This window comes from Phyllopteryx taeniolatus, chromosome 2 (genome assembly GCF_024500385.1).
Source record: "Phyllopteryx taeniolatus isolate TA_2022b chromosome 2, UOR_Ptae_1.2, whole genome shotgun sequence".
In the NCBI taxonomy this organism is placed as follows: domain Eukaryota; kingdom Metazoa; phylum Chordata; class Actinopteri; order Syngnathiformes; family Syngnathidae; genus Phyllopteryx; species Phyllopteryx taeniolatus.
In genome coordinates this window covers 19,596,795-19,624,543 of record NC_084503.1, presented here as the reverse complement: position 1 = coordinate 19,624,543, position 27,749 = coordinate 19,596,795, and the positions used below count along the sequence as shown (strand labels likewise).

Genomic DNA, 27,749 nt, shown 5'->3' with positions numbered 1-27,749 from the left:
CGTTTAGGGTTTCCAAAATTAATGAATGAATTCGACGTCCTTCGTTTTGATGAATCAAAAGTGTTTCTTCCCCTTTTTTTATGTTTGCATTTAGGACCTCCACAACACTTGTCATACAAACTGCAAAAATGATGGGGATTATCCGTCTCATGTTTATGGGTCTCTTAGGTTTAAACATGAGACAATTGCTGAGACATGTTGCTGACGTTAGTAGTAGTAGCTGTCTGTCAGTTGTTACGTCAAACAGGTCACAGCCCTTTGTGATAGATACACCTGCAGCGGCTACCACTCTGTTCTCAGGGCTAAACCTTCCATTTCCTTGCAAAGCTTAAAAAAAACCCTCTAATAGCTGTGTTGGCAAAAATGAGCTGCTGAATTTCACCCAACAGCTTGCACAGAGGCATATTATAATGACTATACCTTAAAGTTACAGATCATTAAGTCCCTGCAGTGGAAAAGTCACAAGTTCTTCTGAGTATGCAATTCTTCCGACTATGCAATTCCCCCCCCCCCCCCCCCCTCCCTAAAAATGAGTCATTGGGCACACTTATAAATCAAAGATGTGGATTTATCTGTTTTTCTACTATCTGCATGGGTCATATGGGCGCATGAGAACCATGACGGTCAAACAATCAATCGGTCAGTATCGGAGCAGAAAGGATTATGGACATTGACTGCACTTCATAATAAAAAAAGGAAGGTCATTTTAAATTTTGGAAGTGCGTCCACAGGTTCAAGTGTGCAGGCTTGTAATCCCTTAGTCATTCACATATACACGCACACACGCGCACACGCACGCATGCACAGACACACACACACACACTGACCCCATGGCCCACCAACCCCCCGTCACCCACGCTGTGTGGAGGTTAGTGGTGTGTAATTAAAGCAGCCCTCTTATCAACTCATCTTTAGACTCTGGTAATAACCTGCTCTGCTTCCATCTCCTCTTCCTCTGTGGCCTCACAGCAGATCCAGATAAGGACCATGGCTGAGGAACACACAGAGGGAGAGCAAGCAAGAAACGAAATGTTACGTGTAAACTCAATTGGATAAACTCGGTGCAGTATACACCATTAAACTTCCAATTGTAACAATCACACAGAGCAGCTTTTACAAAGCTTTGCTTTCTCATCTATTTGCACTGCATGACCTCTTAACACCTGCCCTTCCCTGTTTTTATCACAGTATCCCAGATCCTGCTAAATATTTACCATCTATGCAGTACTGCACCTTGCACAAAGACGAACCAAACTAGTCCTTTTCTTAGAAAGGAAAATGTACAAACATCAAAGTGAAGCCAGTTTTGGACACATTTCTTTCTATGGTAGCACGACAGGCACTAACCCATAGCATGCTTGCAAGCCAGAACCACAGCTTGTAAGGTTTCAAGCTGGTGAAGCCAGAAGTTTCACTGATATATAAACAAAGATTTTAATTAAAAAGAAAACGAATGCAAAGCGCCAAAGCTGAAATTCATAATTATGTAAACACAGAACAAAATTAGACCGTGTCTGGAAAATGTCATGACTCCGAAAGTTTGTCTTATTAATGCAATGAAAATTAAAATCTCATCCCATAAAAATAATGAGTCATTGTACTGAGTTAAGCATTCTGCCTACCAGTTTCATTGAAAGGTTCTTTGGCTCCAAACGACACAGCATCAAACTCATGTTGCTTCTTGCGGCTTTTACAGACACACACACATACACACACACACCTGCCACCTCACATAGAGGAGGACAGCAGCCGTGCCAACCAGGCCCAGGTACCAACCATCATAGCTTGGTGACAGTGTGTCATTCCAAGAGCTGCGCAAAAAGCTCCAGAGTCCACAATGAGGAAAATATTATCGGAATCCACAGGACAAAAGGATCCAGAAGAAGGTTATTGGTCTGACCAAGAAACAATCATGAGTGAATGCGCCTTGTGGAAATGACTTCAGCACTGTTTGCTGGAGCGCCAGCAGTTCTCGAGAAGCCTGAGGTGGGGAGTGACTAAGCACCTACAACTTCTCTCCACCCACACCAGTATGCAGTGGAGGGAAAAACAAATACAGAAAGTGAAAGGCAAGAGGAGCCATGTCGCCTCTGCTGCCACTCAGGCAGGGAGCCAAAGCAAAATTACGAAAAGAGGAAGGGAGGACTGGATCCTTCATTCTCCCCCATGCCCCAACCTCCAAGGACACCCACGGCAACACATTGTACTACTGCTCTTCAATGGACCATTGGTCATATGGGAGGAGAAAGAGAAAAAGGGACAGACCTCCCAACCTCCTTCTACCCCTCCCCCGGTAGACAACCCCCTCCGGGGCCAAGAAGTGAGGAGAAAGGACAAAAAAAAAAAGGATCATGGTGCACCCTTGATAACAGTGATGAAACTGCGTAGCGAGGATCACGGAGGCCAGACCTCAAAAACCTCGACAGTGTTTCCTTTCTATTTATTATTTCTTAACCACTCCCTTTGCTGTTGGTTGAAAAAGAGGCAAGATTTATTTTCTCTTACCAGAGACGCAGCGTCCCACTGTCTGATCAGCCGTCACCCACAACACACTGCAGCTGTGCTTGTGCGTATTTAAGTGAACAGAGTGTTCATAACCAAAGTATTTTCTCTATGTGTGAGTGTGTGTATAAAACAGTAAAGGACGCCCTCCGTTTGAAAGTATTCCAGTCCCCTGTGCAGACACACACACACACACACACACACACACACACACACACACACACACACACCCTGGATGCCGCCAACCACAAATGACAAGCTGAATTTAAAATTTTGGGAAAGGCCCAAGATTCACGAGAAGTTCCCACACTAGGGGGACGCTTGATCACTTCCAGCAGGCCGAACCAAAGTACTACAAGCATCAGGGAGTCAATGGTAATAGTGAAGCCATGAACAAACCTTGATCCTGAAAGTTGGGACATTGCGTGAAACTAAAATAGCCAACAGGTGTATCCTTACACCGTTGTTTACGAACAAGATATTTAATGCACTCAAATTCACTCATTATTAACTACAGCAAAGTGGGTTTAAACATATTGTCATTTTTTAAAAAGGCTAAAGAACCTATTGAGGCCTCGGGACTGTGATGAATTTCAACCATCTGGTTGTTTTTGAAAGCACAATTTGACTTTGTTTTCTCGTAAATGACAAGTTAGAGGTCCAACAAAGTCTTCATCACCAAGGCACTATGACTGTGCCAAATGTCATAAGAACAGGGTCACCTCACGAAAGGGTTTAACTTTCTGAAGAGCAATAACACATGAGCAGGCTTACAGATGTTAGCATTATGGTCAAAACACTATATTGTAAAAACACAAATACAAGTAATTACAAAACAAGAAAACAAAAGGGCACATAATACTTCCAATGTTTTCTTCAATGTCTAATTTAGCCCTTTGCACCAAATTTACACAACCTCCCAGACCACCAAAACACCAGCCCCCTATTTGCCCAAACCAGCATTGATTTAATGGCTCCAGAAGCATAAAATATGTCAGCATTTAGGGTTTGTGTTTAACTGTTTTAGCACAGATTTGAACAAGCTCATTAAGAAGAGCCAGAGTGAATAGGCCAGGAATGGTGCCTTTCACAGTCCCAGATAAATCTGTGTTTCAGGGACAAAAGGGGGGATAACCCCAATGTGTAGCGGTCTTTGTTTTGGGGGGATCCCCAGCACAGCTCTCCCAGGGAGGGTGAATGTGTTGATAAGGGGGTTGGGGTGGCCCTGCTGCCTGGCTGTTTGCTCCGTGTGCGAGTACAGAGGGGGAAGTGGAGGACATATGGAGACGCTGAGGGCAAAGAGCAAAACACAAAAGCCAGAAGACATGTTCACAGTCAAAGTGGACACTAACTGTGTCTTTTATTGACTTCCTCTCTCGTGGATCAGATTTATTTTCACATAACGGTGACAATACCCAACCCATCACAAAGTAATTGTTTAAATGAGGTATGTTTCAGAAAACATTAGGCCTACTTAAAATGAATTGCGTATGTCTATAAAGTATATTTGCCGATCACAATAGATGTACCTGCACAAGCTTAGAAGATTTGATACACAAACTACTATAAAAATGTGGCCGGCCGGCCTTGACAGGGATAATAATGCACAACCATATAATGGTATTATATGTTTAATGTTGAGGTTTGCAGTGGCGACCAACTGCAAAGCAATGTTGTTAATTGTATTTTAGCATTTCCCAACTTTAATAAGGTGACAACAGCAATCTACCTAACTGTGAATGAAAGACTAAATTTGTGTTTTGCATATTGCAAAATGTTGTCCAAATAAAGTTTGAATGAAATAACATTTTAAAACACTTTTTTTGCCAAAGACCTATCAAAAGTGCTTGCTCTGAAAACTTAATGAGCAAAGACCTCAGAGTGGAGACACCTCTCGCATGAACATGCACAAACTAAGACCACAGTACACGGACATGGTGCTCGCTGAAATAGCCATGACAATGCCCATTTACTGTAATTGGTCACATCCATCAAAGCTGAGAATGGCCCAGTCCTCCCCCAATCCTGAAACGCCAACAATATTCTATTATATGGACATCTGTGGTCCATGTAGGGCAGGAAACCCTGGGGCAATCATTGTACATTAGACACATTGTAAAAGTTGCAAATTGAGGATGTTGGGAGTTCAATGCTCAGGGGACATCATACACTCAATGACCAGTCTTGGTAAGATCAGGTCATCATGACAATCGTGTAACTTATGCTAAAGTAAAGGGTTCAATTATACGAACTTAATCTTGAATGTAACTGATTTAGCATTCCTATAATTGAAGTAAAACCCACCACCTATGGATTGTTTAAATCACTTTTATTGTCAGTCAGAAAATATAAGTCCATTTGTGTCTCAAAGTACAATCAACTTTAATGTATGCCATAACACTAATGGACTTTAAGGTAACCATTTGTTTCTTTCCCAGGTCAAAGGTATGGACATGGTCCCAAATTGAAAATGTTAAGTGATACTAAAAGCAGTGCCTTAAACCAATGAGAATGAACCCCAAAATACATATTAATGCACTTTTTTTTGTAATCTTATTTGAATTGTTTTTTTTTCTTCACTATACTGTTTAATACGATGGCCGAGACAGGTCCCGCTCCCTCTGAATTCATAAGTCATCCAGGTTACCGGGTACTCATAATTGGTGATGGACCAAGTGACTAAATGAGGAAGTTGCACAAGTTTAAATGAACAAAGTTGGCGTATTGATGATTTACGGCAATCCAAATGTGCTTACTTTCCAAAATAGCTCCGAAATAGTTTACTTTCACTTACTTTTCCAACTTCCAGCCTCAGTCACTTTTTTCCCCTCAACTTTATGAATCAAATTTCAAAGATGAATATATTTTGGTTTCTTTAGCTTTTGGTGATATGAGTAGAGTGAGGTACAATATTTATTTTTAATCCCAATTTGAATTTCATTAGGATCTTTAAATCGACTTTTCCTTATTTAAGATTAGGGAAACCCTTTGGTCTGTCAACAGCCCCTGAACTAAACCCCCGAATCGGCCAAGGAAAGACTTGTGGATTAATGTATGTTGTGGCGTTTGCAATTGTTGTGACCCGTCTCGCCCACCATAGATTTTTTTTATTATTATTATATATATATTTTTTTTACAATTTATTGGCATTCTCAAGTCTGTAAGATACAATACTTTGTGCTTTGTTGCATCAAATCTTGGAAGAACACTGACATCACTGGTTTTCTGCTGGCTTCACATTCAGAGGTCATATCGGTTTACAAGCAGTCTCTTGGCCTGTGGTGACCTTAGCCACGGGCCTCTGGGGAGGATGACATCAGCCCCTGCGACCTATCCCTCCTAGCTCCTACTCCTAATTTCACACCGCCTCTCGCTTCCATACCGAGATGGAGGTGATTGCGTCAGTTGAAGCGCCTCTGCAGCTCTTTTCACCAGTGGGCGCCTCTTACAATGACCCTCCTGTCTGCACCAATGGGCTCCCTACACCAACTTAGTGCATTGAAAGGAGAGAATGGGAAAAACTGAAGGCAGGAAGGCACCTTGGAGGGGAGATCAATGAGAGGATGCTTGACTCAGGAGAAGCAGATGCTTAATTAATATGGTTACGCTCAGCAAAGACTTCACACAGGAAGGCGAGGGGACAACGACACAGGAAGTGGAATCTGATCGAGACGCATTAGGCAGAGATGAGGTCATGACTGGAGCCTAATGTTATTGGATTGTTTGCATCCTTCAAATAAAATGTAAACATGATTACTGCCTTCATTCGAATGAAGAACTCTCTCTCTTTAAAAAAACAATATAAAAAAAAAAATCATGGATTGAAGAGAGAACAGTTTTCTCATGAAGTCATGGCACAATTATCCGAAAATAAATCCATGAAATACATGAGTACAAATCTGATTTATTTCTTCGGAGCTAAAATGGGATGCAACTAGATGAAACCGCACATTTCCCAACAACTATGTGGGAGAGACTGGCCCCTCCTTTTCCATAAAATGGTAGAAGAAAAACTCAATTCCTTCCTTGTCATGCTCAATATACACTAATACTAGTACAGTGGAGCCTTGACTTACGAGTTGAATATGTTCAATGACCATGCTAGTACTGTAACTGAAAACACTCATATCATCTTTCCCCATTGAAATGAATGTAAATGCTATTCATCTATTCCAACCTCCCCCCCAAAAAAACTTTTTTTTGTAAAATGTTTTTAATAACAGAAAATAGGACTCTATAGATTTGTACTATAGAAACATACAATAACATAATTGAATAGAATCAAAGAATTTAACAGTTTGTGTGTCATGATTAATTCATTTCATAATTCATTAGTATGTGTTCAAAAATCAGTTGCTTGAAGGGTTATAACTGATAACCCTACAACATCGATGCTATTTGTTAGCCCGTCTATGGCGTTTTGAATTGTGTGTCACTATTAAGATAGCGGACTTTCCTGAGACAAAATTATGGGCCAGTTTAATGACACAAATGATAACATTCTATTGAAGAGGATCCATGAAAGGACAAAGGGACTCTTGCAGTCTGTTAAAATCACACTGAAACAATGTAATGTGTGCTGAATCAACTTAACTTGCTGCACCTTCTGAGAAAGCATATGTGTGGTCTTTTATCATGTTAATGTTTTTTTTTTTTTTTTTTTTAAAGCAGCAGACGCCCAAGTCATCAACCAAGAATCAACATTCGCAATCCAATGCAGCACAATAGTTGTCTTGCCTTTCACTCTCAATATTCAAACTGACTAGAGAAGCCATAAAAACCCAACACAAGTTCCAAAAGGCATTCATAATTGTGTGGAGTGACAGCTTGGATCATTATGAGAGCTATTGTATTGCACCTGCATCCATCCATCCATCCATTTTCTGAGCCGCTTCTCCTCACTAGGGTCGCGGGCGTGCTGGAGCCTATCCCAGCTATCATCGGGCAGGAGGCAGGGTACACCCTGAACTGGTTGCCAGCCAATCGCAGGGCACATGCAAACAAACAACCATTCGCACTCACATTCACACCTACGGGCTATTTAGAGTCTCCAATTCATGCATGTTTTTTGGGATGTGGGAGGAAACCCACGCAGGCACGGGGAGAACATGCAAATTCCACACAGGCGGGGCCGGGGATTGAACCCCGGTCCTCAGAACTGTGAGGCTGACGCTCGAACCAGTCAAACACCGTGCCGCCCTTGCACCTGCATATTTAAAAAAAACAAAAACATTTTAAATACCAAAAATACCAATTCCATGCAACGTCCCTATGTTCATTTTACCATCCAGTGGCAGAAAAACCACAACGACTAATACTGAACTCATGAGAAACACAGCAAATGCAGTAAATTAACAAAGACACTGAAATAAGCAAATGTAAAGCATTTAAAGGACTGATGGATTAGGTTAACTACTTATCTTGTGTTCTCTCACCACAATTTAACTGATAGCATGGACCATGTTAGGTGTGGTTTAGACTGTGGTTCATTTTTAACAGATCATAATCACTGTTTTGCAACTCATCACCTTTAGTATCGTTATGGTTTGATTAATGGCTGTTAAACTAGAAATTATCCATGCATCTATTTTCTATACCCGTATCCTGTTCAGGTCACTGGTGAGCTGGAGTCTATCCCAGCTGATTTAGGGCAAGAGACGAACTACACCGTGAACTGGTCCCCAGCCAATCTCAGAACGCATGTAGAGACAGATGACCGTTCACACTCACATTTATATCGTCACCAAGTGGGAATTGAACCCATGCTGCCTCCGGCGACTGTACCACTACACCATCAGTGACTTGAACTAGAAATCAATCAAATAAAAGTGTGATTATACTACATTACCACAATAATTCTTCAACACAGCATGCTTGTTGCTAGTGATTACACATCTTGAAAAGGGACCTTTTCATTTGGTACATACTACAAATCTTTTCCAAAACGCTACAAACCCATTTGCATTATTGAGAAAATAAGGCAAGGCAAATTTATTTCTATAGCCCATTTCATACACAAGGTAACTCAATGATCTTTACATGATTAATATATATATATTTTTTTAAAAAGAGCAAAAATACATTTAAAAACAAAGTACAGAAAAATAAGACAGCAGTATAACAGTTAAATGTTGCTTCACCATGTTTGCGGTGGACGATGCTTGGTTTACTATCTGACCTGAGTTTGTAGGGTTAGTTGTCCTAGTTTTATTTCCCCAGATATGCAAATTTTACAAAGATTTAATTTAATTCTTAAAATATTTAATGAAAGATTATAGTCTGTACACAATAGAATGGCATGTCATGGTTGATATTTATCACATTTGGGAAAAGAGCTCTACAAGCAGAAATGAAATAATACAGTATAGACTTTCTCAAAGCATCTGAAAAAAAGATGCAAAATAAACATGTAACACATCAACTGGTATCTTGAGTCTCCATGCCATTTTTCACCAAACAATTACAGTTATGGTCATCTAATTAACTTTGTATCCAAGTAATTAATTGAGTTGATTATGTAAGGCAAATCTATTCCCGGATGATATCATGCCAAATTAAAATATTTTAAATGAGTAGAATAATAACCTCAGGTAATTACACATCCCTAATAATGGTGGATGTTTCATTGATGGACCTCTGTGTCACTGTCACGCAGCGGTCATATAAAAAGTGGGAATTTAATATGTTGGCTATTGCGCTGAGGCTGTGGACCTGTCAGTCTGTCTTTATTTATAAAACAATGACCTTTTTAAATAGCATACAATGACCCAGCTTCCCTATAATTTTTATTAACGTTATTGTGAGATCAACTCTGCTTCCAGGTGGCGCTGCGCATTCATTGTGACCCTAATAAAGCAAATATTTACACAGGGGATGGCTTTTATCTGAAAAGATATAAATCAAGAAAGGAGCCTCTTATCAAACTGTCACATTGACAAATAATTCCTCGTGGTAGTGTGCGTGTGTGTGCGTGTTGTCTGTGCGTGTGTTTGGGTGCCTGTATACGTGTCTGTGTGTGTGTGCGTGCATGTGTTTATGAATCTGCACTTGACAGAACTGCATGCTTCCTCACATACAGTATATGCAAATATGTGTGTTGGATCTGATTTAAAGGATTTAAACACATGCATATTTTATCTAGGAATACATCCATCCATGCATCCATTTTCTGAGCCGCTTCTCCTCACTAGGGTCGCGGGCGTGCTGGAGCCTATCCCAGCTGTCATCGGGCAGGAGGCGAGGTACACCCTGAACTGGTTGCCAGCCAATCGCAGGGCACATAGAAACATACAACCATTCTCACTCACAATCGCACCAACGGGCAATTTAGAGTCTCCAATTAATGCATGTTTTTGGGATGTGGGAGGAAACCGGAGTGCCCGGAGAAAACCCACGCAGGCACGGGGAGAACATGCAAACTCCACACAGGTGGGGACGGGGATTGAACCCCGACCTCAGAACTGTGAGGCTGACGGTCTAACCAGTCGGCCACCGTGCCGCCTCTAGGAATACAGACCAAATGAAATCAACGCTTTCTAAAAACAAATTGAAAAACAATAAATGCAGATTTTGTTGTGAATACGTCTATGAAACAAAACAGTAGATCGACAAAGAATCCAAAAACAGGTGGCCTTGAACAAGCATGTACTACAGGTTAAGTATGAAGGTGCAGAGCAAAAGAAACACTAGAGGGCAGCAGAGTTGCAGTGGATTTTTGCCTACAGGACAGTCGGATTCACACATGAAGCAACAATGTAGAGTGGCCCCAGAAGACACAGTAGTGACGTCATATCCGGCTGGTCAACACTGAGGGGATCTCCTCACATGCTCTGGTGCCATCATAGATTAAGGGTTCCTCCAGGTGTACACAACATGTTGGCGTGTTTGGAGCCAAGTGGGCCAACCAGCTGGGTGCATGGAGAATGAGCCTGAGCTCTACGCTGTAACCACTCCACTAATCCCTGAGATGAGTAGTGGCATGTTCCGTTGCTGGGGACTTTCCAACGGAACACTTCTTTTGTGCATTTCCCTTTTACCTTTACTATATCGGTATGCATTAGCTATAAACAGTACAGTAGAACATTCCAATCATATCCCTTTGAAGCATGTTTCATTTGCTGTTTATTTTGAATGTGCGCTTTATTTGGATTTGCCCCCCACCATCCGTTTTGTTTATTACCTTTACTCATTGGAGTCACAGGTGAGCTGGAGCCTATGCCAGCTGACTTTGAGCGAGAGGTGGGGTACAGCCTGGACTGGTCGCCAGCCAATCACAGAGTACATATAGAGCATTCACGCTCACATTTTAATATATATATATATATATATATATATATACACACACATGCACACACACACACACACATATATACAGTATATATACACAGTATATCGTTCTGTTTGGCTGTTAGGTCAAGCAGAAAAGAGGAACTGTATCCCTTTCATGCCAGAACAGTTCCACAGTGGAGTTTTTAAGATGCCACTGTGGTTCTTTCTATTCTGATAGATATTTATTGAAAATTTTAGTCGGACAGAACAAAAATTTAAAGAGAAAAGACAGAAAAGAATAAAGAGATAACTCAATAATATAGGAAGAGAAGACAACATAAGACAGGAAATTAGGTGTAATAAAGATGAGGAAAGTAAATCATTATAAGTCTAGTACAATGACACAATAGATTTGAGTGTTGTATACGGCAGTAGTGCTACACTCTGTGAAGGAAGGACAAGGACAGGAGGGCAAGCATGCAGGACAAGGGTAGTGGACCTGGCTGTACAGCTGAAGTGTGGTGGGAGTGGCTATGTAAATTATAAACATCTATAGAAACAGAGTGCAAGTGAGCGGATACGCCCTTGAAGTTCATAGTTATGAGTTATTTGTCGCTGACCCCGCACCAAGCGAATAAGTTTATTCTGTACTGGGCTTTTTAGGCCATAAAAAGTACAAAACAATAATATTGTACTGCACAGTATTATGGGTGGATATGGCCACAAAAAAAGTGCTTCAATATAAGGGATCATTGGTCCCAATAGACAACCCCCTGCCCCTTTTAGTCCGTTAAATTAATATTCCACTGCATACTGTTGCACACTCCAATGAACACAACAGCACCCCAAAATTATGTTCAATTGCTAATTTAATATGCTAAAAAATAAATAAATAAAAATAACTATTTATTACACTGTCATTGATTAAAATGGTACGAATACGGCGCCCTGCCATGCACATCAACGGCCACGGTCATGCTGATACCCCCCCCGTGTAAAAAGCTTCTAATGCTTTATAAGAGCAAATGCCTGTGTTGCCTGTGTGTGTCATCTTCCCAAACTCTTTTTCAAAGGTCTTAGAGCCATGAGTGACGTAATAAATACAACAACGAGCTGACTAACCGTGTGTTTATACGAAAATTAATCTGCATGCACTTACCTCCATATGGCTCATGCGGCTTCCTTCTGCTACGAAGCATTACTGCGATCGTTTTTAACAAAACAAGCCTACACAAATGTATCTAAGTTCACTATTTTCACTCGTTATTGTCTAAAAAAAACTACCAAGACTTTCAGTATAGTTGAGAATGATGCCACATGGCTTCCGCAGAACAAGGAAATCATTTTACACTTCTCAGACATTTTGAGAGTGTTTATAGATTTGTTCTCAAGCTATTTTCACCACTTTAAATTGGTTAATATTGCGCAAAAATAACAGATGAAACACGGACTGACCAATAGTCGCAATTTGTGAAACAACCAAGAACACATACTAGTATCAGGAAATGTTCTTGTCGTTCTGTTGCTAACGTCAGCAGGCTGATATTCAATGACGCAGGTTTTGACATAAAGGTGGGCGGGCCAAAATTTGGCTGAAAATCAAATATGTCATCAGAAATCTATAAATCTAAAATTACTACTGAATCTATTTTGGGGGAATTTTTTTCTGCAAACATTTTTATTTTTAAGTCCAGAGCTATAAAATAAGGGTCCAATGTTCGCAGTATTAAAGGGTTGACATTTTCAGGCCAGTTTTACCAACTTGAGAAATCAAAGCACAGTCCACTTGCGACTGTACTGATTGAAGTCTACTTTATTTAGTTCTACTGTCAGTGTTAAAAGTGGTTTCAGCTTCCTCTCCGACAGAATCACGCACAATGCACCCCCGAGCAGCTAAAATTGCTTAGCTCATGTAACTGATTCCTGCATTATTTCCTCCTATCATGCCATCTGTATATGACCATAAAGTAAAACGTATCTTTTCGTTCCTGCAATGCTCAGCCACAGTGGTTAATACAAATAAAATATTTGAAAACAATGAACAACAGCAATGTATTGTGATTCTCTCAAGGGCAGAGTGGCCAAACATTCACAACACAATAACGTGCTTAGTGAGAGTCAGTGTAGGACATGCAATGTCAAAGGTTAACCCAGCCGAGGGTGAAAACGGCTGCTTTATCAGCACCACGGGGATGGAGAGAGGCCATAAAGAGAGATACAGAGATTCTTTGAAAAATAGGTCAGTGAGAAAACGTGATTAGCCATCAAGGAAGCGACAGCATCAGTGGACACTGCACTCCCCTGGTTGTCACCACATGTTGGTCTCCTAAACAAAGCACAGCCTTGCTTACTGTACGGACAGGTTGCCAAGCATGCACTCGCTGGATCCACAATACACACTCACACCTCCTCAATGCCTTACAAGGCTGCTGAGCCATGCCTTGCCCTTGCGGCCATTTGTGTGGGGTTGCTAAGCGCAGCCAACATTTAACAAACACAGCAGAGTGCCCATGCTGACACATGCTGCCATCCTGGAGTGCAGAGACACACATTGATAGGCCCTCTTCCATTAACAGCCACACTGAGGGTCACTTTGAATTGGGTCACTTATTTTATGGTCAGTAATGTAAATTGTCTGAGGCAACATCCTTCAGCACTGACAGAAGAACATGGTTGTTTTGTAGTGAAATGCCAATAGGACCTCAAATGGAAAAAAAAAAGAACAGACCCCTCAATATCTCGACAAAGCACCCGCTCACCTGCAAACACCAATGAGAAAGTAATTTGAAGGGAATACTTTTAATCATGCAAACACATACTTTTACTCAACCTTTTTATTTTGTAAACAAATGTGAAATTATACCAACCGCCACCACACACTCCCTTAGAAGGCGCATGTGCACCCGCTGGGGTACACGTGCCACAGTTTACTTTTTTATACTATAAAAGTTTATACTTTTTGTATCATTTCTGTTTGGTGGTGTGCCATGAGCTTTATCAAATGTAAAATGGGTGCCTTGGCGCGATATAGTTTGGAAAACACAGTTGTAGCGAAATGAACTTAACATTATAATCATCATAAAGAAACACCAAAAGGCTGTAGCATTATACATGGGTTCTATCTAAGACAGGGTTATCAAACTCAAATTCACGGTGGGCCAAAATTTAAAATTGGGAAAATGTCGCGGGCCAAACTCAATTTTGATCAAAAATCACTGCGATGTGCATTTTTCCCTTCTCTCCAGAAATGTAGCATTAAAGTTTATCATATGACAACAAACTTAAATTTTGCTTAAACACTGAATCTGGAATAAACAAACTTTAATATTACAAACACGAGAAATCAAATTTGCAATAAAAGACATCAGTGGTATTTTTTTATTTTTTTATTCTCTCTCCTTCTTCTATTTATCCATCTCCAACTACCTTTCTTTTGTATGTAAATCTTTTTTCAAAGGCCAACAACAAAACAACCCCCAAAAAATTAGAATGTCCTCCAATAAAAATACAAACTTCAAACTATTAACAGTCCCTGCCTAGGAGTTGATAAGGGACATAAAAAAAAAACATGAATTAAATTATGTTATATTCTTTGTTAAAAGCCACATTGCTCCACACATGACAAACAGGTCTGTCTTTTACTTTAGTGAACAGATAATCTGCCACCCACCTGTCTTGGAAGTTAACCGTTTTCTATCATTTGTTAGGCCATTTTTGGGAAGGGGAAGTGTAAATTTGCTTGAGGAGACTGGTAGCATAGTTGCTAACAACAGCAACAGAAAGGGAAGGGGCGCTCGCCGCTCTAGACTGATGGGCCAACACACTAGCAAAGCATTCTGGGATTTGCAATATTAGTGGCGCATGTGCTATATACTGGCAGGCCGGCTCTAATACACATTTGCTATGGTCTTGCAGGCCAAATATAATTACATCGTGGACCAAATTTGGCCTGAGTTCGACATCTATGATCTAAGAGATCCAAATAAGTGGGCCAGTGAAGTAATTGTGCTGCATGCTATTGTTGTTTGAATACACACCGTATTATGTAATTTTCAGGGACACATCTCACTTTTAGAAAACAAGTACATTTACATTAGTAAAGTGAACTTCTATTCAATTGTTAGGATTTGTCCTGACCTGAGCGTTTCTCCTGATCTCTGTGACCGTTGCAGGGCCTCGTGGAGGTCCTGAACCCAAATGCTGGTTCAGAGAGGGAATTTGGGTCTTTAGAGCCGCAGCAGGCAGAGTGGGAGCTGACGGCCTGCTGGGGACTTGAGGGATGGGCAGAGCGCTGTGTATCGGCTTGGGGAGTCCTGACTTCATGTTGGAGGCCACAAGGATGGCTGGCATCTTACCCCTGGCTCCACTTGTGATGTTGACTAGACACTCCCCTCCTTCTCTGGCAGGAATGAAACTCTGCTACAAGTTGGGGGAAAGTAGCTTTGAAAACTCACGTGGGATCCAGCAACTTCTGTTCACCTTATTGAGGAGGCGTGCATTTTGATGTTGGCTCCTTCTGTCCGAGCTCAGCAGGGGAGTAAGCTAAGCTCCCCGAAAAGCAGTGACTGGCTTAAAACCCACAAAGCCCATGTGTTTCCTGGTGCCAAGTAGCTTTGTAGTTCCTTAGTTCATTTATAAAATGTCAAACCTTTCTGAGTGGACCATAAGGTGATGTCAATATACGATAGAAAAACCCACAAAGTCCAGAAAGGAATATAAAAAAATCCAACTTCAAGCTCCGAGGAATCCAAAGTCGACACAGTTGAGTACAGTGAGCATTGCCCTCCATTTCTCTCCAGTAATGAGGAGCATCATCAATAGAGCTCGGGATCCTTTAGGAGGCAGAGTAGTACATCTGTTCCATTAAGGCGGAAGAGAGCTGACAGACTGCGTGTTGCCGAGACGCAGAGGCAGCCTACGCTTGCTTGAGCGACTCCTCAGCCTATGACACCACTGGCTGAAACACGCTATAGTCGACTGTCTCTCTCTCTCTCTCTCTCTCTGTCCCTGCCCGTCTGCCACTTCAGAGCAGGTGTGGCTTACATGTGGACTGACATATGTGAGGAAAGCAGATACATCCACACACGCACGCATGCATGCACGCACACACGCACACACACACATAGACTCACGAACACATCTTATTTCCTGTAAAACACACTGTATCCTTTGGCATATTCATTTTTAATTTAATCAAATGTTGTGCACTATCTTTCACAAAATAACAGACCTTGTATCCTTGTGTCTATATTAGTATTCTATGTCATATTTTTATTGCATGACAACAAAATACAGTTGTTGTACTGTTAAAAGTCACAGCTAAATAAACTTGACAGTTCATTAGGTACACTGCACAAGCGACAGGGTTCCAATACGCAAATACTGTACCTTATAAATATCTTTATCCATCCATCTATTTTCCGTACTGCTTATCCTCACTAGGGTTGCAGGCGTGTTGAAGCCTATCTATGCTGACTCTGGGCGAGAGGCGGGGTACACCCTGAACTGGTCGCCAGCCAATCAAATGTAAAAATGATTGTTACGTATTATGTGGAAACATACACTCTGAAGGCACACAAAACTTTGGAATCTGCCTTATCATTTTTCCGATTAACAGTTGTTAAATCACAGTATTTTTAAGAATAAGTAAGAATGTCAAAATGTTTATTCCTACCTCCATACAAAGGTATAGCAGTGTTGAAACAAAGACATGACATTTTAAGTTTCCATTCTAACATTAATTGTTTATCTTTGCAGTTTGTGTTACCACCAGTCAGACTGAACGTAGGCGATAGAATCCTGTTTTGTTTTGTTTTTTTAGCAGCGTAAAAAAACAAAAACAAATACATTATAATTTGAAAGAAATCTACTGCTTTGAACCCCACCACAAAACAATGAGGAGGGAGGATGAACTGAGAACTGAGAAAATTGTTTGCTGGGTGGTCAAAGGCAAAGGCAAAGACAATGACAAGACGCTCCTCTCTACAGCCAAAAAGACTTTAGATTACAAGTCGTACAAACATTCTGAATACACCCTTCAGTTGCTAAAATAGACACACGCACAACACTAAAAATACCTCCCCAAGAGTAAAACACAGAGAGCATAATTCAGTGATCATAGTAGGGGCATTTCCAATTGGACTAATCATTCAAGTCACGACAAATGTTTGATAGTTTAGTGATGTCAAACAGTTAATATTTAAATTTGCCCTTCAAACGCTGCAGCCAAATTGCAGTTATAACACCAGCCAAATGATCTGTGTCTTCCCTCTCACTTGGACTCTACAGACGTCTGTCTTTGATAAAGAGTGGCCAATTAGTAGACTGTGGTCAGATCCATTTGAATCACAGCAGGTTCAGTTTTCAGCCAAACTATACGCAGACACGGACCTGTGCGCGCACACACACACACACACACAGACACACATATCAGATATTTAGCATTTACATAATTACGGATTATTGTAACTGGATTAGGATTACCATATTTAATGTATCATTTCCAAGATTATTTGAAAGTATGCATGCCTATGAGTGAGAGAAGAGAGAGTGAGCATCTAAAATCTGTTTATCTGATTTACAGATCAGTTTTACTAATTGCTGATCGAGCAAAAACAACACTCACACCGGAAGACCTTGTCACTTTCTGAAGATCCAAAATGGACTTATTTACATACTGTACCGTGAACAGCAAATTGTGTGTCATTGTCAGGAACGGATATTTTGAAGGAAAGACTTTGTGCAATAGCCTGATATAGTTTTGGACATTGTGTTGAATGCTACAGATCACATTTGAGGGGGAAAATGTAAATCTTTACCTCAAATCAGTCAATATTTACCAACAATAACAGCATGACCTCATCTTGAACTGATGGCTATGCTTCTCGCAGATAGAACACACACCCATATCCTGTGATCAAAACATGAGCTGTCTGACAGAATCACATCGGAAAGTCCATTACCCCCCACGACCTCCCGTCTCACATGTCAATTGGAAAAAGGAAAGTGGGAAAACATGCACAGCTCATCACAGTAAGGGAAACTTCCATTATTTTCCCATGATCCACTGTAACGGTAAACAGACCCTTGCAAATCACAACACAGTACTACATGAGCAGGTAAGCAAAACGGCCAAATGTAATTTATGCAGGGATCTTTGTAGGTACCTGATGACAGATCAGTGTAGTCTATTAATAGATACAGTTTAGCTGTAAATGGGCCTGCAATTGACAGTAGGAACTAGGACGCCTAGTGAATTTCTGCTACCCTGCTTGATGTTTATTCTGTATTTCTGCTTAGAAGAATAAACATCTGTGTGGGGTGGATGGTGTGTGTCTGTGTGGCACTACTGTAACTATGGTGATAGTGTCAACAGAGATTACATGGAGTATCAAATAATCCTGCATTAAAATATCTGAAAAGATCCTCCTTATGAGTCATTATGAACCTCTTTCCTGTTTTCCTGTGTATGCTCATTTTAGGACTTTCATCATGGGCGGGACGACACTGGAATAAAGGCGGCTGTTATGCATCAATTAAAAGGGAAGAATTTATGAATGGAAATGTGATGTTTACTGTATGTGGCAAGTACAACTGGATAACCTAAAGAGATCCAATACAAAAGTGAACAGATCTCAACTCAGGCTCTGGGTGAAGTTTGCATGTTCTCCCCTTGACTTGCAGGGTTATCTCAGGCTTCTTCCTACCTTCCAAAATAATGTTAGTTATAGTTAGTTATGTTAGCTGAAGACTGAAAATTGTCCATAGATGTGAACGTGCCCAACGATTGACAGTGACCAGTCCAGGGTGCACCCTGCCTTTCGCTCAAAAGGCAGCTAAGACAGGCTCCAGTTCACTCGCAAACCTAAGGAGGATAAGCGCAACAGAAAAAGGATTGATGGATGTTATTAAGCAGCACAGCACTACAAATTGTAACCACAATTTAATAAATATTGTGAAAACAGTACCTCTCCAACGTTAATCAATTAATTCCCAAAGAGCTATTTATTTAATGATGATGAAATTAAACCTCACACTCACATTCACACTGACAGGACTCTCTTGATTGTTTTCAAATATCAGATGAGAGCAAGAGGCCACGTGCCAACATGAGCTGGGTTAACTGGAGTAACACCCTGACATTTCCAGCATGACAGCAAAGTATCTACAACTTGACCTACACACACACGCTCTTCGACTTGCACGCGCTCTCTCTCATACACGTGCACGATTATTCACGATAACGGATAATGGCAGGGCCTGGACATGACTGAAGTAAAAGTGATGCTACAAACCCAATTCCAATGAAGTTGGGACGTTGTGTTAAACATAAATAAAAATAGAATACAATGATTTGCAAATTATGTTCAACCTGTATTTAATTGAATACACTACAAATACAAGATATTTAATGTTCAAACTGATAAACTTTATTGTTTTTAGCAAATAATCATTAACTTAGAATTTTATGGCTGCAACACGTTCCAAAAAAGCTGGGACAGGGTCATGTTTACCACTGTGTTACATCACCTTTTCTTTTAACAACATTCAATAAACATTTGGGAACTAATTGTTGAAGCTTTGTAGGTGGAATTCTTTCCCATTCTTCCTTGATGTACAGCTTCAGCTGTTCAACAGTCTGGGGTCTCCGTTGTCATATTTTATGCTTCATAACGCGCCACACATTTTCAATTTACTGTCTCCCATTGTCTCCCCACCTGTCCTCCTTTAACAATTGCTAGGTTTCTGTGATATAAAAAATTAAACCAATATAAATAATTACAAAACATTTTCCACAATTAATGTGCCCTATAACCTGTTCAACTCAATTGGAATTCTTTTTTAAATGGTACATCTTGGTCTCATTTGTTTGAAAAACCTGGCACTTGAACAGGGGTGTGTAGACATTTTATATACCGTACATTGTTGTTGAACGCAGATGCAGATCTGACACAAAGAACCTCCCTTCACCTAAATCTAAAAAAGTCAGACGTGACACTGAAAATAACCTAACTTTATATACGCAACATGCTTACGTTCCTGTCTTTTTCCCAACATGCACACACAGACACACGCACACACACACACACACACATACGCACACATACACACAAATGAGACACAGGAGACAGCAGCACCCAAACAACTGTCTCTATGCAGTAAATTGGGGTGATAGGGAACCAGGGAAGAATTGGAGTTTTGTCAGCTCTGAGTGTGTGTGTGTTACGTGTGTGTGTGTTTGTGTGCGGTGTGCGTGTGTGTGTCCATATGTGATCTGAAGACCCATTTTGTGTCCATCCATCCATTTTCACTCACTCCATGTCCCGACGGTCCACCACCTCGCCTTGGATATCCTTAACCTGTGCCAACTTCCAATAAACTAAATCTACTCCCTCTGCCTCAGTCTGCTCTTGGATCCTATCCAACTCACATCCGACTTCGCACCGTGACAGAATACTCAGGCCATGATGGACCCAGCGACCACAGAAGAGTTGAGGGAAGCGCTCGCCCATCAGGGCGCGCACATCGGCAGACAAGACAAAGCCCTCCGCGAGATCATGGACTCATTAAATCCCCTTTCACAACAAGTATCCCTCCTATCTTCCCAGAGCCTCGTCCACAATCCTCCCGTCAGTATTCCACAGCCTCCAACCAACCCCGCCTCCCGTACAAAGAGCCACATGTTCCTCCTCCCGAGCCATATACTCCGGAGAGCTAGGTTCATGTAGCTATTTTTTATTAAACTGCATTTTAGTATTGGACCTCCAACCGCTGAGCTATCCAACTGACAAATCTAAGATTGCGTTTGTCATAAACCTCCTGTGCAGAAGAGCTGCCAAATGAGCTACTGCGCTTTGGGATAATTGCTCCCCGGTACTCACATCACTAGACTCCTTTATGGCAGAACTCAAGAAAGTTTTTGATCATCCCGTCAAGGGTAGGGAAGCCACTCGGTGCCTTCTAACTCTCTCTCAAGGTTCGAGTTCCGTGGCGTCCTACTCAATCGATTTCCGGATACTCGAGAGTAAATGGGGGTGGGACAACACAGTGCTAAGGGGAATTTCTTTTAAGAGCTTATCAGAACAACTTAAGGACGAGTTTGTGACCAGGGACAAACTAACCTCCCTCGATAACCTTATTTCGTAAGCCATCAAACCAGACAACCGCCTCCGAGAGAGAGCTCGTGAGCGGGGAGCTAAGACGGGTAGTTTCGCTCCACCCACCGTGGCTGCGTCCCCAACAACTCCGCCGCACACTGAACCCCCTGTCGCCGCCTCTTCACCCCCCACTGGACCAGAGGAGCCTATGCAACTAGGCAGGACCCAGTTAGACCCCCAGGAACAACAGCGCCACTTCACTCATCGATTATGCATCTATTGTGGACAGCCTGGTCACTTCATTTCCACCTGCAATCTCAAGCCAAAAGACTGGGCTCACCACGACCTGAGAGGGTTGTGGTGAGCCAAACCAACACCTTCCCAAGCTCTCCCTCCCATATGACTGTTCCCGCATGTATTCTTGGCTCTGTTCGCAACACACCAGTCTCTGCCCACATTAACTCCGGCGTGGATGACAATTTTATCCATTGGGGCATGGCGAGTCAGCTCCAGCTTCCCCTTGAGCCCCTCCCAAGCCCTAAGAAGGTCACGGCCCTGGACGGGCGACTCATCTCCCCTGTCACCCAACAAACTGCATCATTCAACCTACTCATTTCTGGGAATCACCGTGAAACACTCTAGTTATTTTTCATCCCTTCCCCGGAGACTCCACTAGTCCTCGACATCCCTTGGCTCAAACAACACAACCCTGCTATAGATTAGACCCACCTGTCTATCACTGGTTGGAGTCACTTCTGTCATTCCCACTGAGGGGGATGAATGGAAAACGGCATTTAAAACCCCCCATGGACACTTTGAATACCTGATCATGGCCTTTGGATTTTTCAAACCTTCATCATTGACATCCTCCGTGATATGATGAACCGGTTCCTTTTCGTCTATTTATACGCCATACTCATCTTCTCCCGCTCTCCCGAAGAACATTGCCAGCATGCCCGCCAAGTCCTCCAACGCCTCCTTGAGAACAACATGTTCGTTAAACCTGAAAAATGTGAATTCCACCTCTCCTCCGTTCACTTCTTGGCATACATCATCGCCAAAGGACAGTTACAACCAGAACCAGCAAAGATCCAAGCAGTCGTCAACTGGCCCATCCCCTCCACCTGCAAGGACCGTCAACGTTTCGCCAATTTGTATTTTCGTTTCATCCGTGACTACAGCAAGGTTTCCGTAGCTCTCACCAGTCTCACCTCAGCAGCTTACCTTTCCATTGGACCCCTGCCACATTACAAGCATTCAAACGCCTGAAGGAACTGTTCACCAGTGCTCCCATCCTGCGACATCCTGACCCCTCTCTCCAGTTCGTGATGGAGGGTGACGCCTCTGACACGGGGGCGGGAGCTGTCCTCTCCCGGCGGGACCCTGTTTCCCCAAAACGTCATCCCTGTCCCTTTTTCTCCCGTCTCCTGTCTACATCCGAGCAGAATTATGACGTAGGGAACCGTGAGCTGCTAGCCATCGTTCCGGCCCTGGAGGAGTGGACACACTGGTTGGAGGGGACCATTACACCCTTTATTATATATAGTGACCACAACAACCTGGCTTATCTCCATTCCGCCAAGCGGCTTGGGATCTTTATTCCTCAGTCGGTTCAATTTCTGCCTCGACCTTCCGCTCTGGTTAGCGCAAGGGCAAGCCTGATGCCCTCTCCCGTATGTATGCACCCCCCTCCAGGCCAACAGAACCAGACCCCATCCTCCCTTCCCCGTGCTTTGTTGGAGCAGCCACTTTGAACAAGTAGTTAAAGAGGCCCAGAAGACTCACCCGGATCCCAAGACCTTACCTCCTAAATGGCTGTTTGTACCTGATTCCGCATGCTCTGACGTCCTTCAGTGGGCCCACAACTTCAACCTCACCTGTCATGACGGCATCACCCGCGCAATCCATTTAATCCAGCAACACTTCTGGTGGCACAGTCTAGCCAAGGACACCCGGGAGTTTGTCCTAGCCTGCTCTGTCTGTGCCCGAGGTAAAGCTTTGCATCAACCCCTAGCTGGTCTGCTGCGTCCATTACCCATTCCGAGCCACCCTTGGTCCCACATCTCCTTGGACTTGCCCCCCTCTGCAGGTAAAACAATCATCCTCACCATTACCTTCCCAAATTGCCCTCTGCTTTTGAGACTGGTAACCTTCTTGTACTCCACATGTTCCTACTTCATGGTATACCAGTCTGTGTGGAAGGATGTCAAGGCTGCTCTAACTCAGTCTACGGAGAAAAATAATCGGCTGGCGGATCTTCATCGTTCCCCTACTCCCACTCCAAACTCCGTAAGCTCGTTCCTCGCTACATTTGTCATGGGTGTGTGTTCTGGTTGTATTCTTCCCCCTGTCTCGTACACACCTGCTCCTGAGAGCATCTTCCCCACCTGTGCCTCGTTTACCCTAGTTACCCCTTGCATTTAAGCTCGTGTCTCATTCTTTCTGGTCGCCAGTTTGTTGTACCTTGTTGTCACGTTCCAGCATTCCTTGTTTCCACGTCACTGACTCATAGTAAGACGAGACCCTGTTCCGATTATTGACCTTGCCTCTTTGCCTCACATTTTTTTGGATGCTGTAGCCTTTTCGGATTGCCTGCCTGTGTACCGACCTCTGCTCGTTTATTAAACCTCTCTTTTATGAAACTGTCCATTTGTATTGGAGTCGTGCATTTTGGGTCCTGTCCTCTGTTCCGTTCATGACAGAACGAACTGGCCATAACATGGACCCAGCAGACTCAGACCCGGTGCGCAAAGCCCTTCAAGCGCAGGGTCAACGCCTCTCGAAGTAGGATGAGCAGCTTGCTGCCCTCCACCTTCATCTAAAGGGACTGTCAGAGCATCAGGACACTATGATGAGACAGGTGGCCTCACAATTTGAAGTTCTAATGAATATAGTTCAGAAGAAGGAACCAGCTGGCACAACAACCGATGCCGCCACTGTACCAACGTCTCCATGTGAAGCAGTCACGATGCAGCCACCTGCCACCTCCGCTGTTGTCTGCCACAGCTCTCTCGAGCGGAGAGGTTCTCTGGTGATTCTGGGAATATTAAGCCGTTCATCACTCAGTGCAAACTCCACTTTGAGCTGCAGGCGGTTGCCTTCCCCACCGAGCGGGCAAAGATCGCTTTTGTCATTTCCCACCTGACTGGTCATGCGGCGGCGTGGGCTCCTGCTGAATGGAGCCGCAATTCCGCCGCGTGTAATTCTTGGGCTTCTTTCGTAAAGACTCTGGAGAAGGTTTTCAGTATTCCACACCAGATCGTGAGGCAGCTCGCTCCCTTGTCACCTTACAAGGCAAGGTGTCAGATTATGCGATTGAGTTTCGCATTCTAGCAGCTGAGGGTCAGTGGAACAACAGGGCACTACTCGATGCAATTTTTTCAAGGACTATCCCCCGCCGTCAAGGATCGTTTGGTCCCACTAGACCTGCCAACCGACTTGGACACTCTCATCATTCTCGCCGTAAAAATCGACAAAAGGCTTTTGGATCGTGAGCTGGACGGAGATCGGCAGAGGGATGCGTCACCGCGCACTTGGAGGACGAGCTTTGGTGACCTGCCAAACCAAGGCAGATCCCCTGTTGCCGGTCACAATCCACTGGCTAGCGTCACCACGGATGAACCCTTGCAACTGGGCAGGTTCCGTCTCTCCCCTGAGGAGAGGCGGTGCTTCTACTGCGGCCAGTTGGGTCATTCTGTGAGCAACTGTCACGTCACAGTTTCCGGTGCCGGTAACAAGGGTACGGGAGCGGTGAGTCTAAATTTCATTAAGGAAGACCCTACCCGGGTTCTTCCTAAAGTGACACCATGCTCTCTTGATCAAGAGATTCATACATCTGTATTGATTGACTCTGGTTCTGACGCAAATTTACACAACTCCCTCCTCGTTAGACGTATGCACGTTAGAACCTTTCAAGTAAGACGCCACCGCAACACCTATGCTGCAGACGGCAGTTTTATGGGTAAGATATCTCACCGCATCCAAACACTCACATTGACATTTCCTGATTCTCACTCGGCACGCATTAGTTTTCATATTTTTGACGCCATGAATTATGACCTTATTTTAGGGAACCCACGGTTGAAATAACATAACCCCCACATTGACTGGTCCTCTGGGCATGATTTGTCATGGGGCAGCAATTGCGACCAGAACTGTTTCAAGCCTCCATGTAATGTTCAGGGATATATTTCAAATGAAATTCCAAAGACCCCATCGGGGGATCCTGACTTATCTCAAGTGCCCACCTGTTACCATGACATTAAAGACGTTATGACTGTGCAGTTGACTTGCTGCCTGGGAGGTTGTTCTCTCTTTCAGGGCCGGAACACAAGGCTATGAAGGAGTATGTGGAAGAATCACTGGCAGCCAGGATTATTTGCCCATCTTCATCCCCTGTGGGAGCAGGATTTTTCTTTGTGGATAAAAAGGACAAGACCCTGCGACCCTGTATCGATTACCGGGGTCTTAACGAGATAACTGTGAAAAACAGATACCCTCTTCCTCTCATCTCCACCGCCTTTGAGTTGCTGGAGGGAGCCAAGGTTTTCACCAAACTAGACTTAAGAAATGTGTATCATCTCGTCAGGATAAGGGAGGGGGATGAATGGAAAACAGCATTCAACACACCAACGAGACATTGTGAGTATTTGGTAACGCCTTTTGGACTCACTAACGCTCCTGCTGTTTTCCAAAACCTTGTCATTGATGTCCTGCGTGACATGTTGAATGTGTATGTTTTTGTCCATTTGGACGATATTTTGATATTCTCCCCGGATGGGGAGACTCACATTATTCATATCCGCTCTGTATTGCAGCGGTTACTGCAGAATGAACTTTATGTCAAGGCTGAGAAATGTGAGCTCAACAAGGCGTCCGTTTCTTTTCTGGGTTTCGTGTTGGCTCAATGTGAAGTCAAAATGGACCCTTGCAAAGTCCTCTCATAAACGTCCTTCTGGGGAGTTGCGAACCCTGCCAATACCACAACGTCCTTGGTCAGACATCTCAGTAGACTCTGTGATGGGATTACCGGCCTCTAAAGGAAATACCACCTTTCTCCCAGTCGTTGACAGGTTCTCTAAGATGGCACACTTCATTGCAGTTCCGAAACTCCCCTCAGCTAAAGACACTGCCGCGGGATTCAAGTTTCATGGTTTCCCCAAGAATGTGGTATCTGATAGGGGCCCCAATTCATTTCACGATTTTGGAAGGAGTGTTGCAGTCTAATAGGTGCTACCGTCAGTCTGTCATCTGGGTTTCATCCTGAAACCAACGGACAAACCAAGAGGCTGAACCAGGACCTGGAGACTGGGCTCCGATGTCTCGCTTCACAGGACCCACAATCCTGGTCTGGTTTGGGTCGAGTTCTCTCACAATTCTCTCCCCTCTGCATCCACTGGTCTATCGCCTTTTGTGCATGGTTATCAACCATCTCTGTTTCCTGCCATAGCCCGAGTCGACGGTTCCAGCTGCATTGACATTGGTGAGACGCTGCAGGAGGACCTGGGAGTGAGCCTGCCAGATGCTGCTACGCCAAGGACGGTCCTACAAAACCGCAGCTGACCGTAGGAGGACACAAAGTGGGTCAGCGAGTTTGGCTCTCCACCAAACATATTCCACTCCGGGTGGAGTCCAGGAAGCTCGCTCCCAGGTTCGTTGGGCCCTTCCCATCACAAAGTCACCAACCCTGTCACCATGAAGCTTAGGCTCCCAAGGTCAATGCGGGTCCACCATGCATTTCACGTCAGCCTGCTCAAGCCCGTCCGGGAGTCCCCTCTGGTCGCGCCTTCCAGGCCCCCTCCTCCCCCCCGGTTCGTGGATGGGGGCTCTGTCTTCATGGTGAAGCGGCTGTTGTCGTCTCGATGAAGGGGGAGGGGATTTCAATATCTGGTGGACTGGGAGGGCTACGGGCCTGAGGAACGTTCCTGGGTGCCGTCTGGGTTTATCGTGGATGACTCACTCATTCGGGACTTCCACGTTGCGCATCCTGGGGCTCCAGGGCCGTCTGGGGCCGGCCATTAAGGGGGGCAGGGGGGGGAACGGGGTACTGTCATGGGTGTGTGTTCTGGTTGTTGTCTTCCCCCTGTCTCGTACACACCTGCTCCTGAGAGCATCTTTCCCACCTGTGCCTCGTTTACCCTAATTACCCCTTGCATTTAATCTCATGTCTCATTCTTTCTGGTCGCCAGTTCGTTGTACCTTCTTGTCACATTCCCTGTTTCCACTTCACCGACTCATAGTAAGACAAGAACCTGTTCCGATTATTGACCTTCCCTCTTTGTCTCATGTTTTTTGGATACAGTTGCCTTTTCGGATTGCCTGCCTGTGTACCAACCTCTGCTCGTTTATTAAACCTCGCTTTTGTAAAACTGTCCATTTGTATTGGAGTCGTGCATTTTGGGTCCAGTCCTCTGTTCCGTTCATGACAACATTGGTCCATTTCCTATCACCAAACTCATCAATGCCACCTCTGTTCAATTAAAACTCCCCCAATCTCTCAAGATCCATCCAAGATTCCACGTGTCTCTGCTTAAACCGGTCTCCATCAGTGCCCATATCTGTACCTACCCCTTTAATCTCTATTCCATTCTCAATATATCAACAATATTTTAGATTTTTCATATAATACTGCCGCAACATAAAATACAATAATACAATGTACAATATACAGGAAGTCCTCGATTTACGAACGAGTTCCGTTCCTACGTTGGCGACGTAACATGAATTTCCGCGTAAGTCGGATTTCACCGTTAAAGTCGAAATTTACGGCAAAATACTTCTGTTACGGGTATTGTCCCACGTGATTGTGAGAGCAAGCTCAGTGTGTGTGGGCGTGTGCGTCGATGTGTGAGTGAGACGGGACTGCGAAGGAGGAAGGCGTGC

At 43.5% G+C, this 27,749-nt stretch overlaps 1 protein-coding gene across 11 annotated transcripts in view; it reads right to left on the bottom strand.

The window, feature by feature from the left end:
• The window catches only part of nav2a (neuron navigator 2a), a 205,329-nt gene that overhangs the window by 101,250 nt on the left and 76,330 nt on the right, over positions 1-27,749 (bottom strand). For 8 of the 11 annotated variants that reach the window (XM_061764472.1, XM_061764493.1, XM_061764512.1 and 5 more), the window contains exon 1: positions 14,908-15,696. The exons of 1 other annotated variant lie outside the window; for it this stretch is intronic. In XM_061764472.1, coding sequence (XP_061620456.1) covers positions 14,908-15,120 — 213 coding nt within the window. In that variant the 5' untranslated portion in view covers positions 15,121-15,696. Of the gene's footprint in view, positions 1-14,907; positions 15,697-27,749 lie in introns of those variants that run through there. 2 more of the 11 variants (XM_061764522.1, XM_061764567.1) reach the window with 1 other exon arrangement.